Source organism: Mastigoproctus giganteus, chromosome 4, assembly GCF_048544385.1.
Source record: "Mastigoproctus giganteus isolate SK-2022 chromosome 4, ASM4854438v1, whole genome shotgun sequence".
Lineage (NCBI taxonomy): Eukaryota > Metazoa > Arthropoda > Arachnida > Uropygi > Thelyphonidae > Mastigoproctus > Mastigoproctus giganteus.
In genome coordinates, this window is record NC_143578.1 from 245,287,728 (window position 1) to 245,302,279 (window position 14,552).

The 14,552-nt window shown below is 39.8% G+C and overlaps 1 protein-coding gene across 1 annotated transcript in view; it reads left to right on the forward strand.

The window, feature by feature from the left end:
* LOC150087596 (glycine receptor subunit beta-like) overlaps positions 1-14,552 on the forward strand; it is a gene marked incomplete at its 3' end in the record, with an annotated part of 248,147 nt that overhangs the window by 184,912 nt on the left and 48,683 nt on the right. Inside the window, exons 4-5 of the mRNA XM_090372544.1 lie at positions 195-421; positions 1,645-1,727. Of these exons, the coding sequence (XP_090228670.1) occupies positions 195-421; positions 1,645-1,727 (310 nt within the window). The remainder of the gene's footprint in view (positions 1-194; positions 422-1,644; positions 1,728-14,552) is intronic.

Here is a 14,552-nt window from a genome sequence, read left to right on the forward strand (position 1 = left end):
TTTGCTCCCTTATCGCAGTATCTAACAGCGCCCACTACAGGAAATTTCGCCGTAAAACTTGCTAAGCACCAAAGTTCGGAATTCATTTAGATTCGTTTCAGTGGTCGCTGTTAGTAAACCAAGTCGGAACTGAGACCATCGCGAAGAGCGGTTGTTCTTATGGTTTGTCTTCAAATGGGGGTTTTCTCTTGCAGTCTTTCATCGCCGACATCTTCCTGTACAAGACGTGGAAGGACCATCGCCTCAACTTCCCCGATTCGGTGAAGGGTGACAAGGTGATCTTGAACCTAGACTGGAAGCAGGACATCTGGACTCCCGACGTCTTCTTCCTCAATGCCATCGAGGGCCACGTGCACGACACCATCATCCCGTACATGTACTTGTGGCTGAAGAAAGATCGCTCGGTCTTCTTCGCCGCCAGGTGAGTTCGCTTTTCTCTTTTTTTTTAAATTTCAGTCTTAGACGATCGCTGCTGGAATGCGACCGACCGCTACTGGCGTGGACGCGCGAGGTGTCCCAATCAGCACTCTCTCTGATATTCACTCGATGCTTCACCGTACCTGACTGCCCGGAAAATTAAAAATGCTGACGTGATATGCGCCAGCACGAGCGTTTCCGGTTCACTCCGATTTGGAAAGGACGTAAATCCACCACGGCATTTCAGGAGTTGTCGCGTTTGGACAATTCTCGAAAAGCGAAGATTACTTGTGGATGGCAGTCCACGTAGTGCAGCCATCTGCAAATTATCGTGAACAGTGTATGAATTGTCGTTTATTACAAATGTGAGAATGCTTTGAAACAACGAGAACGAAAAATTAATGAGCGACAAACGCTTAAGGCGATATAACAGCGATTTAGGTTGTGTGAGACAAAGTCGAAGGAGAGGTGACTCCTGAACTTCGCGTTAGTCATCCTAGTGAAGAAAAGAGAGCGCCATCAAGGCTGGATCCGTGTCTGTTCATTCGACGAGTGTATCTCACCCAGAAAGCATTTATGAGCTTCAGACCCTTTGTAAGCTCCGAGCCCACCATCTAAGGCTCCAGGCCTTGTCAGATGGTGGCCTTAAGGAGTTAACAGTTGATATAATCATACTGGTGTTATTTGATAATACCAAGTTCACTACGGGTGTTTCAAGACATTCAAAAGCAGCTCTGCGCGTGTTGCTTTCACCGCTGCTTAGCTCTAGCTTACAGCTTCCGGCTGAAGGTCACAAGGTTAAACAGAGCGTTCCGGGCAGTATTAAGAGGAAGTGAAGCTTGTTACGAGTAAAGAGTCATATTGCTATAAAAAAGAGTCGGATTGGTGGATATTGCAGGATTGCGAACACGTTCAATTGGGCTCGCATGGGCGTTCGGACATTTCTACAATTTTTGTATAGAGTTTGTTGCCGCACAATTTCTCTTCAATCTCGTTGTAGCACGCAGTCTTTACGCCCAGTAGGTCAGGGTTTAAAAAATGAGCTTTACGCGGATTAAACTGACAACCGCATATTCTAACACTTTACCTCGTGACCCCCAGCTGGAAGCGGCCATTTAAAGACGAGACGTAAGGCGACGCAGATGTACTTGAAAATGAAAACGCAATTAGCGAAATAATTATTTTAGTGTGCAGTTAAAGTGATCGCTGTTTTTTTTTTTTTTACAGGCTGTCCTTGGAATTCAGCTGCGACATGCACCTGCAGTGGTTCCCACACGACACGCAGCGGTGCGAAATGCTCATTCTCAGCCGTAAGTAGAGCGATTCAATAGAATAGAATAGAATCTTTAATTGCAGCAATAGACATACAATTAGTCCCGTCACGGCATGGTGGTGCCAGGGGTTAACAAAACATATTTACAAAAGAGATACGCATGAGAAAAAAGATAAATCAGATTATTAACAAAGCACAGTTTTACATTTTCAGTTCGACGAGGATAGCCTTCCTGTATTTTTTATTTTTGACCACTTCTTGGAGGTCCCTGTCGATGGCTTGCAGTGAGGGCAGCATTTGCTTTGGCACGAATCTGTCGGTTAGTACTAGCCGGTTACGGTTTGCTAGCAGCTGTTCTGAAGGCCGGAGATAAGGGAGAGGAATGCGCCAAGAGCAGTGATCCCAGAAGTTCGGCTCTGTAATTTTAACGGTGGCCATCTTGATGGGGAACAGCAGCCTTCTTTCTCCGATGTAGGACCGGAGCCTGCGTAGGTGAAGATTCCTTCCACTTCCTCGCTCACTCGCTTTTCTGCTTTCGCTTCTGCGCCGTTTATCTTTCGTGTTGTAATACGAAACTCGCCTACCTAGGCTCGCTGCCTTATAGTCATGCTGCTCGTTTGCCAATAGCTTTTAAATAAGAACAAAATCTCGTTTTGTGCTCGCGCATCTCGCTTTGCTCGCAACAAGTTCCAGGGAAGTGCTCTCCATTTCTGCTCGGACACAAAATATCCTCCTTAAAAATACCGCGGTTTAAAAATTACCCCTTCTGTTACGAATTGAAATTTGCACTCCAGAAAAAAAAATTATATTATGAAATACAGGGGTATAGTGAATGATTGGTGATTTACATGGCAGAACCTGGTTGGTTAGGATGAGAAGGCAATTCTCCATGATTTTGAGGAGAAATGAGGGTTTCATTATTGGCCTACATGGTGAAACTGAGGTCGCTCCTTGTATTTTGGGGATTGGTTGGACAATATAATGGTTCCAGGCTGTTGGGAAATATTACATCGTGAGGATTCCATTAAAAATTCCTAGGAGTGCATTAATGATGAAAACCGCAACGCTCTTAAGAATGATTTGTTGGACCCCATCATATCCGGTGCAAAACGTTAGTAATTGATAGCCTGGATAAACTCTCTTTTTGTGATAATGATGGAAGCGAGGACATCTCGGTGAGAACTGTTGTGAATTCTCGTAAGGTCTGATTCTGGCTTTGGCATAAATCTTGTGATGTAGTCTAGCCATTCAATCAGATTAAGTTGTTGAGGGAATTATCATTGGCATTAGCATTAAAAGAAGCATATAATGCAAGAAAGAAAGCATATGCACCATCAGCCAAAAAAAAAAAGTTCCCATTTCACCCCTCCATTCGTTCCAAATACCTGTCCAGCTCACCCTTACATTTATTTAGGCTATTAACTTCTACAACAAAAGATGCCCTCTCAGGTCATTATTCTGAACAAGAGTTAGAATCACATCAGCGTTGAGCATGCTAAAATTCATCATTCCTTGCCTTAAATCGTGCCTTCCCGATCTTGATTATTTTGTCGATGTAGGCTTTCATGGCTTTAGATTTGCTTTTATTGAACTGGGCACAGGCTTTTGAGTATGCAATCGTGTATAGTGGGTCTGATGTTGCTTTCCACTTTGCATGTAGCCTTTGTTTATTCTGAAATTTAAGGCTGAAATCTTGGGTCCAACATGCATTGCTCCGACATGAGATTGAAACCGTTTTTGACGCTGAAATTCAAGCAATAGACTGCAGCCAGCAGGGAAGAAAGTGCAGCCCAAGCTGTTGATGACATTGGTTTACGGCTTCTCAAGGAAAAATGGATGCTGCGAAGCAGCATTTCTGTATATTAAGGAGTGAAGGGCTAATCACTGTCTTCTTAAAGGGTGCCAGATGTTGCCAGGATATCCTGGAAGTGATTGGAAGAATGAGTGCTATTGGTAGATGGTCTGACCTAAAGGCTGTTTCAGGTTGGCTGTCAACGGTGAAGGTGTCTGTTGCAAAGATTATGTATAACAGGTTAGTGCCTCTCGTAGGGGAAAAATTCTGGAGGGTCAGACCTACTGCAGCCAGATTAGAAGGTAACAATCTGCAAAGACTGTTGGCCGGAGCTAATATTAAAGTTTCCACATAGAAGTAATGTTTCTTTTGGGTGGCAGTGATTAATGATCCAGTTGGAGACCTGTTGTAAAGTGTTCTTTACTGTGGGAGAGGAGGATGTAGATTATGCACACGTTAAGTCATTTAAGCCTTGAATTTTGAGTGAGGCTCTTACAGCTTCAAGTAGTTCTGTTTTTAGAGTGGCTGAGCTCATCAGTGAGAATTTTTGTGTGTTGAAGAGAATGCCTACACCACAACCAGTCCTCCCTTCCCTGGAGGCAAAAAGGCCTGGGAAGCAAGCGGGTTGATAGAATGCGAGGTCTTCTTCATTGGGGGACAGCCATGTCTCTGTGGTACAAATGATGCCATACAACATGACAAGAGAAGAATTTCCATTGTCTGAAGTTTATTTCTCAGACTTCTAGCGTTTTGATAGAAAATTGTGCACATTAACGAAGTTTGAATGTATATCCTTGTTGCAGCCCTGATAGCCTTCATCAATCATCTATGATTCGTTCTGGAGGTAGTTCTCACCTCAATCTTCATATGTCCTTTCTCATATGAAGGCGTCAGTGGCGGGTGATCATGTCGCTGGAAAGCTTCTGTGAGAGTGTTTGAACTTTTAAGAAGGTCCTGTTCAGTATAACTTGAATGTTTCTCCCCAAAGTTAGACTTCATGGCACGTTTGAGTCCGGTTTTCCTTTTATTATTCATGGTTTCAATCCGTTGAGGATACCACATCCCGGTAGAGGTACGCTTTATATAGTGCAGAAGTGTTTCGCTAGTGCCCCTGCAGTCCAAGAAGATGCAAGGCTGAGTAGTTTGTAGTTTGATTCTGCTATAGTGATTTTGAATGATGCATAGTATGGTTGTTTGGTCGTGAGCCTGGTAACTTCTGTGTCTATACCTAAGTCTTCATTCAAATAAGACCACATCTGTTCAATAGTTGTCTGTGGAGAAAGCCTGGAGACAAAAATTGATTTTTCATGTGAAGAGATTTTCAGCAGATTCGCATGTATATTCGTTGAGTTAGCAGTCCCGACTGTGGGCTTCATGTTGTAGTTTGGCTTTTTTGGTGCAGTTACTTGGTTTTTTGTGTATTTCTGCTTCCCTTTGCAAGATGTCACCTTAGTAAATTTTGGATGTCTTGGTTTGGTTTTTTCTTCGATGTGGCTGAGAGATGAATAATTTCGGGATTATTTGCTGATGTGCAGAAATTTCGGGGGGGGGGAGCGATTTGGTTTATAGAGAGACTCCGATGCCTGAGATTGTAGACTTTGCACGCAGGGAACTGGTTGCACCCCTTTCTCCGGTGCGTGCAGCCTGATTCGTAAGCTAGGGCATTCTTCTAAGGTGTCCGGACGGTTGAAGGATTAGATTTAAGGACATCTGTAAATGTAGCACATCGGCTTACATCTGAGTTTTTGACAAAAGAGTTTTGTTCCTGAGACGGGAGAGAATGTGTGGTTCTGTCTTTCTGTGATTGATGTGAGAAGGGGCATGAGGAGGTTAGGAGTTCGGATGCTGGTTCTCCAGAGGGGGAAAATCGTTCATTGCGTTGAAAACTTTTATTCGCTCCCAACGTTTATTCCTTGAATGGCTCGGGATTGATCCTAGGTGGGGGTGCACTTCATTTTACCTGAGTGGGGGATGATATTCATCAGTTATCTTTTCCTGTGATCCTGTGTTTTCACTGTTCGTACTTGCCTTCTGAAGAAGGGTGTTGGAGACCTGTGGATTGGGCCTGATAAGCGATATCGATCGCGGCCTCAGAGGAATCGCTTCTGGGATTTGTAGGAACAGGAACGTGACTAGATTTCCTTTTACACTCAGGACAAATTAACACGATATTGGTCTTTTCTTAATTTTTATAAATCTTAATAAGGTCCTGCACGTTGAGAAGGTTGGAAAACTCTCAAGAATTCTCGGACTTATTCAGTTCGATTTTATTGTAGATGTTTACAAGAATAAGCTTGATGTCCTTGTTACATCGCTGCAGAAATGTGACGTGATCATTCAGTTCTACAAGGTTCGCTTTCATCTGTAATATCCTTAATGCAATCAGTGGAATTAAGTAAATTTTACACGTATGGCCATAACAGCAAAAATGATAGGGATTTAATCATTTTGAAGTCCAGGAAAGATAAATCCAAGACTGACAAAAGCCATCAGCACCTCAGCAGTCACCTGATGGACCCACCATGTCCAAATAATGGCTGAATTCCTACCGTGGAATTATCGTGGATTCCGGTAAAATACTGATGCCATCCAATCACTCCTGCAAAAGCACAAACCAGCTTGCTTTTGCATACAAGAGACTTATTTAAAGGCAAATGATGACACCGCCATGCATGATATTACCATAATTCGTAATGATAGATTTGCGGATGGTTCTGATCATGAAAGATTCGGAATCCTCGTCGGCAACCAGATCCCATTTCAGCCTTTGCAGCTTACAACAAGCATTGAGGCTGTAGCAGTTCGCCTTACAGTGTGGTTCTCTTTAACTGTCTGCTCTGTTTATTTGCCACCTGTGATTGACATTCCCCAGAAAGACATTGAGGGTCTTATCAGGCAATGGCCTTCCCCTTGTTTAGTTCTTGGGGATTTCAATGGACATAACACTCTGTGGGGTAGTGTTTAAATCCATGAAAGGGGACGAGTCATAGAGCATATGCTCACTGACAATGACCTCTCCCTCCTAAATGCGGGAAAAAACACCTTCCACATGCCTACCCGTACATTCTCTGCCATTGATCTTTCTATCTGCTCCCCTTCTTTCCTTCCTTCAATTACTTGGGAGGTAATAGAAAACCCATACGGAAGCGATCACTTCCCCGTGATAACCACCCTAACTAGTGGTAGACCGTGTCTGCCATTTAGTTTACCGCGGTGGAAGATTGATCAGTCTGACTGGAATGCCTTTCAACTTCTGTCAAATCTTGGCATCGCTATAGTCAGGAGCCAAGGAATGATGCAGTCATGTATGTCACAAAAACGATTGTCCAAGCAGCTGAAATTGCAATCCCAAAATCATCCAGCCGGTTCCCACTATTTTCCAAACCTTGTTTGAATTCAGAATTCACGGAGAAAAGAGAGCACAAAACAAAGCCTTGGGGAGTTTTCCGCCGATATCCCACGAGTGAAAATTTAATATCATTTAAACGGGCACGTGCGAAAGCGCGTTATGTACGATGTCAGAGCCAAAGGAAATCTTGGATTCGTTTTACATCTTCCATAGCTCAGGCTGCTAGCTCAAAAGTAGTCGGGAATAAGATCCGGAAAATGAAGGGAAAATATCCACCATGCCCTTCAGTGATCCTCGAGCACAACGGATGTCCAATTTCAGATCAAACTGGAGTTACAAATGCTCTAGGAGAAACATTTGCAAAATCCTCTGCAATAACATCTTTCCTGCAGAGTTTTTGGCCCTGAAAATGGGAGAAAATTCCACTGAACTTCTATTCAAAAGGGCTTGAATCGTATAACAAGCCCTTTTCACAGGAATAGTACAGCAACAGTCTTTCTCATGCATCCAAGTGCTGTGGGACCCGATGACATCCACTACAAAATGTTAAAACACCTCTCACAACAATCTAAGGATCACCTTTTAATTTTGTTTAAGAGAATTTTTCTTGATAAACAATTTCCGGAGCCCTGGCGGAAGGCAATCGTCCTTGCTTTCCAAAATCCAGGTGATCTTAGAAATACAAGTAACTACCGTCGTATTGCTCTGACAAGCTGTTTGTGCAAGATCCTGGAAAAAATGGTTAATTCTCGCCTTGCATGGTATTTAGAAACAAATGGTCTGCTGTACAGGACACAGTGTGGCTTCCGAAAAAATAGATCCACTCTGGATCATTTTATCTGATTGGAAACGTCGATTCGTGATACTTCTATTAAATCCGAGCATTTGGTAGCAGTTTACTTTGATATTGAAAAAGTGTACGACACAGCCTAGCGATTTGGAATATTAAAAGACCTCTATAACTCTGGTCTTAGAGGTAACCTTCCTCTTTTTATTAAAAACTTTCTTTCGAATCGGCAATTTCAAGTCCATTTAGGATCCGCACTCTCACAAGTATTTTATCAGAAGGAGGGAGTTCCACAAGGATCCGTCCAAAGTGTCACGCTTTTCGCAATCAAAATAAACTCTATTACAGAATGACTTCCACCCACAGTGAAAAATTCCTTGTATGTGGACGATTTTATATCCACATACAAGGAATATGAGGGTCATTGAAAGGCAACTGCAGAAAACCATTGATCATCTTACAGCTTAGTCTTTGGCTAATGGGTTCAGATTTTTATCACAGAAGGCTGTTTGTGTACATTTCTGTCACAAACGTAATTTTCATGTTGAGCCGGAATTAAGGCTTGGGGAAAAGAACATCCCAGTTGTAGCAGAATTCAAATTCCTTGGACTTTCGACAAGAAGCTGACATTTTTGCAACATATTCGTCAGCTTAGAACAAGATGTGTTAAGATCGTTCTACCCTTCTTCGTCTTTACCGAGCACTTGTCCGTTCCAAACTCGATTATGGGTCTCAAGTTTATGGTTCTGCTAGAGATAGTGCACTTCGATGGTTAGATCCAATCCACCCTCAGGCCATCCGGACAGCCACTGGAGCATTTCGCACATCTCCTATCCAAAGCCTTTACACTCAGCCTTTACGTTGAAGCAAATGAACCATCTCTGTCTCTTCGACGTAAGCAGTCGTCTTTACAGTACGCCTTCAAAGTAAAATCCCTGCCCGATCATCCCACGTGGCCATACGTTTTTTGCCGCGCTGGGAAAACTTCTACAACACCCATTGGACTGCCAACAAACCTTTTGGTATTCAGATTCAAGGGCTGTTAAATGACCTATACATGACGGTAGACAACGTTGCCTAGTCACCAAGGCAATTCCTTCCACCCTGGAATGCCTATTTTCCAACTTGTGACTTCTCCCTTAAGATCTGGCAGAAGGCTACTACACCACCATCTGTCTACCAGCAATTCTTTGCATCACATAGGGAACAGTACTCTGACTTTCTGCCAGTCTACACAGACGGCTCAAGGTCAGAATCTTATGTGGGATCTGCTGTCGTATATCCTCAGAAGACATTATCATTTAAGATCGCACAGGAAAGTAACATTTATACTGCAGAATAGCATGCAATTGAAATAGCCCTTGAGTTCATTATAAATAGCGATTACCAAAGGTATATGATTTACTGTGATTCATTGAGCGTGTTACATACTCTAGTATCGATTAGGTACAACTCTCATCCTGTCCTATCCCGGATCCGGCAGATGCTTTGTTCTGCCTTTGAATCAGAATTTGACATTACCTTCTGCTGAATCCCAAGCCACATTGGGACATGGGGAAATGAATTGGCTGATGACGCTGCTAAATCAGCCATTTCCTTGGATGATCATTGCCTGTCAGTCCCCTATACAGACTACAAGCAAATACTACGCTCTAAATTATATTTCCAATGGCAAGACACTTGGCACGGACACACCTCAAATACACTACACCATATTAAGCTTGTAATCATGCAATGGCAGTCCAGTCTGCGCAGGAATCGGAGCGAGGAAGTTGTTCTTGCTCGACTCCGTATAGGACACAGTCATCAGACACATTCTTTTCTGCTGAGAGCAGATGACCCTCCTATGTGCGAGTCTTGCGTTAATTTTACGGATGTTCGCAATATATATTTTACCGCTTTAATCATCCGACTGGGCATTATACAGTCAGTCAGATTTTATCAGACAACGACCACGTGTCAGCAGTTTTCAAATTTTTACAAGCTATTATTATATATACACATTAAATTAAATTGTTAAATTAAGCTAAGCTATACATACGATCTAGATATACACATATAAAAATTGGATAATTTACCTTTAAACGTATACTGCCTTATATATATATATATAATAGTAACGAATAATGGTATTAAGAAGCTAATTAATATGGGGGGAAAAGTGCGTGTACGAAAAAGAATAATAGTAATAGTAATATAGCTTATGGATCAGAAACACTGCATTAGCAAAACGTACCCTACATCCATAATATATATATATATATATATATATATATAATATTGTAAGTTGAACGGGTGAAGGAGATTTTATTGGTTTAATTCTAATGAAAATACGGTATACACTGTGAGCGATATATGGAATGAAAAAGAGGAAGAAATGGAGTGGAAATTGAAATAAGGATAAGAAGTGAAAAATGGACCTAAATTAAATAACATTGCAGTGTCCTTCACAATTTCAGTGTTATAATCAGAGGTCATCCTCCAAAATTATGAAAAATACGGCAACGTTCTTGCTTCTGTTTCCGACATGATCTGTATGCAATGTTGAACGTGTGTAGCTGCCACGTGCTGTGAAGGAAAATTTTGATTTGAATTTTGCATTACTAAGTTTATAGGGGATGTGCCAATAAAAGTGGTTATAATAAGCAGTGCATACAGATCATGGATGATCTTACAGAATCAAGTGAAAAGAATTGAAAAACTGGATAAACTATAGTAAGGAATATCAGTATAGGCTGGAAGAAAGTATTTGGTCAGTTTTACATATGCTTTGTAAAACTGACAAAAAGAACAAGATGGCGGGGTGGTGGTATATTTATGTGGAGAAACGCTAGCGACTCCTAGAGCTAGGTGTGAAAAAAAGTATGTTATGTTGGCTGTATAGATAGAAATGATATGAAATAAATTAAAATTAAATGTGATTACAATATATACATGTTTAATGCACTGTGTTAGGACAATTGGTGGGTACAAGTTTTCTAGACTGTAAGACACCACAGAGGCCTTGTGTATTGTATATACACTATATACCTACTTGGTGTGTATGGGTTTAGTTATTAATTAAAGATTATGCTGTTTATTTTAATGCCCCATAGTTTCCCATCTAAGTTTCCTAAAGATATGCTTTAGGAAAATGGTTGTTAATTAGTTTTTTGTATAGTATCTTGATGTTATCGAAAGTTGTTTCCTTTTTGCTGCAAATGGTGGCTGTTTTGATGCTTTGCGCTAGTATAACGTTGGCATGTACTCCTCTAGAAATATTGCAGTTCCACTGTGTGAGGTTGACAATATTAAAGTTGAATTCGTCACGTTTGTTGTATAGGTTGATGGTAGCTTTGTTGTTTATTAATGTAATTTCTAGATCTAGGAAATGGGCTGTAGTATCAATGTTGTTTGTTTTTTCTAGTATGAGTTCATTGCAGTATAACTGTCCATAATCTATGATGAAATTAGGGCAGTTAATAACTATGAGGTCATCTATATATCTGTAGAAGTTAAGTTTCTGTGGAAATTAGTTTTCAGACCAGTATAGATATAGGTTAGCTATTATGCCTGAAGCAGGACTACCCATGGGTTTTCCGTTAGTTAGTTGATATACTCTTTTGACGTAGTATACAAAGTTATTGGATTTTTTAAAATAAATAAATGCACAAGGCATAATACTTTAAGAGTTTGGTATCTATATAATAATATCGGTGTTTAGATACACCATAGATAACTCTTAATAAACTACAAAGTAGTTGTTGTAGGCATCATTTGCTCTTTCTCATATTGTGCTCTGCCTTCACAACGAGTTGCCATGATGTTGCACTACTTCGAATAAGTAACGCTTCACTAATAGAGAAGACTATTGTTACTTATTCTCAACTGAGAATTGTTACTTATTCTCAACTGAGAATTGTTACTTATTCTCAACTGAGAATAAGTAACAATAGTCTTCTCTATTAGTGAAGCGTTACTTATTCGAAGTAGTGCAACATCATGGCAACTCGTCGTGAAGGCAGAGCACAATATGAGAAAGAGCAAATGATGCCTACAACAACTACTTTGTAGTTTATTAAGAGTTATCTATGGTGTATCTAAACACCGATATCATTATAAAGTTATTGGACATACACAGGTTCAGTAGGTTGTTCCAGTAATTGGTATTGCAGGTTATATTCTCGCTATATTTAACATGAATATCTTTGAGTACTGTTTTTAGTTTGGTTTATGCTTGTAAATAAGCTGTGGAAGTCAAAGGTTTGTATATAGGTAACACTATTATTCTGTAAGAAATTTAATACTGGTAGGTTGTTGCCTATGATTCTGCTATTTTGTATGATGATAAGCAGCGGCTGCAGTAGCTGTTCAAGTGTTTTGCCCGGTTTGTGTACATAACTATTCTTGCAGGAAGTTATAAATCTGAATCCTATGGGTTTTTTGTGGAATATTGGAATGAAATATATATATGGCAAGTTATATTTGTTAATGTTCAGTTTTAATTTTTTGTTGAAAGCTATGTGTTTCTTTGTAATAAAATTGCAGGCACTGGATATTGGTTTGTATGTATTGCTGGAGTTAAGTTCAGTTCTCAAGGTGTGTGCATAAAAGGTTTTGCAAATAAAGGCATAATTGTTTGATTCTTTATCCACAGGTGTAATGATGAGGTCTTTGTGTATCTCGAATAGTTTTTGTTTTAGTTTAGCTAAGTTATAGTGGTTGGTTTTGTACTGGTTCTATAGATATGAACTTAGTGATGCATATTTATGTTTTAATAGGTTGAGAGTATAGCTAGTCCACATGTGGTATGCCTCTATAGGTGTACTATGTTTAGTCGAAATATGCTAGTCGAAAGCAGTAGTTTAATAGGTCTTGCTATAGCTCTTTCTTGAATGCAGTTAGATTTATTTTGGTACATGGTCTGAATTTGAATCCTTGTGCTAGTATATATCTGAGCGTTGGATCTGTAACGATGTTTCAATTTCCTGTGATGATGTGCCCATGGTCTGTATCACTATATTGATGCATGTTACTTTTTTTTGCATATGCAGTCGTTAATGTCTGTATTATAGGATATTAACTTAGTTGCTATGGGTTTGTAGTTGCAGGCTAATATTCTAAAGGGTTTCTTATATTTATATCTAACTTTTATGTTGGATTGGCTATTGTTAGGAAGCAGCTCATTATGATGATGACCTGCTTCCTAACATTAGTTTATTTTTTATCCGTTATATTGTGTGGGTTTTATAGATTGAATTTACAGATATCGTCTGTTGTATGAAAGAGATGTTTGGACTCGAAGTTGAATGTGTGTATGAACTTGTCCAGTGGTTTCAGTATACTGTACTGTGTTTAGTGCTGAAAAGTAAGTTATGTATATTATGTACACATCGTACTTCTGTGTTATTTTTCTCCCAGTCGTTAAGGGTTGCATTAAAGTTCCCTAAAATCGGCTTATGTTCACCGTTAGCAGTCTTAGATTTTTAAGAAGGTTTGTGTGGTTTGCTGTGGAATTTAATTATACTGAATTTCTCATATATACAACAGTCCGCTGTGTTATTAGAAATAATTTTATGGTTGAATTTATTATTGAGCCCATATGGTATAAGGTATTTAATTTTAACATAAATAGTTCTTCTTTTTTAGTTCTAATGTCGGTGTTATTGATGTGCGCTAGTATGGATATGTATACAGCCAGGCCTCGCATGACGCGAGTTCGATTAACTCGATTTTCAGTTAACGCTATTTGAAAAATTATACCACTTTTCACTTTACACGATGCAAATTTCCAGTTAACGCGATTTTTTTTTTTATGCGATAGTTGAAAAAGATTTGAATCGCGCGTTAAGCTTACCGCGAGTCGTACGGTCAATAAACAAACGTTTGCCTGCTTGCCCCCCTCGGTGTGTTCCATCAACCATCGGAAGGAGACGTGTTACTTGTTTGTCTCCTGCTAATAAAGTCAATGCACACTTGCATAAAAATTCAAATTTTTAAATAAGCCAGATGAAAATGTTTCCGCGAAGGAGATAACGGTAAAAGAATTAGATGAAATCTTTCGTATCGCAGAGAACCTCAAACAAAAGGTTTGAGGTTTTCTGCGATATTTATTTCGCCAGGGCCCAGAGAAGATTGCTGTCGGCTATCGGAAATTGATTGATGAAAAGAGAAAGTCAACACTGTTCAAATATTTCCGCAACAGTAATTTCTTTATTGTGTATTTTATGTCAGAGGTTCCCAAACTTTCTCGGTTCACGGCGCCCTTAAAGTGTCTCAGTAATTTTTTCAAGGGGCACCCAGACCAAAAGAAATACCTAACAGTTCCGTTTAGTAGTTAGGTCCAAACAACTTAATAAGAAATGCTGAAACTGTGAACTACCTCGAGCTAGTAGTTCGCGCGGTGTACGACAGATGTCGAGTATCGCTGTGTTTCCCTTGAAAATTTAAAATATTCCGAGGCGCGCAGTTTGGGAACCGCTGTTTTATGCAATAAACATTTAATTCCATAATTATTTTCATTATCTTTTACATTGTATACAGTTAAAAAGTTATTTAAAAGGTATTTTTAAATTTTTTTTATGGACATTCCAGAAGGTCAAGGACCAATTATAATTTTTCCTATTGATTATTGTATTCGATTAACGCGTTTCCGTTTTGCGCGAAGCGCTCGCGGGACGAATTAATCGCGTTAATCGAGGCCAGCCTGTATATTGATGAAGCTGTGTTTGAAAGTGCATATATTCTATTTTGTGTGTTTGAAAGTGTATATATTATATTTCTTGTTCTATATTATTACTATGTCTATATTTGTAGTTGTTGATGTCTGATCTATGTAGATTTAGTCTCAGGTGTAGTTTGTTACTTGTTTGTCCACAGTATTTTATATTACAAGTTTTGCATGTTATTAGGTATAAAACATTACTGGATTTACAAAAGGTAGGTTTTTTAGCGT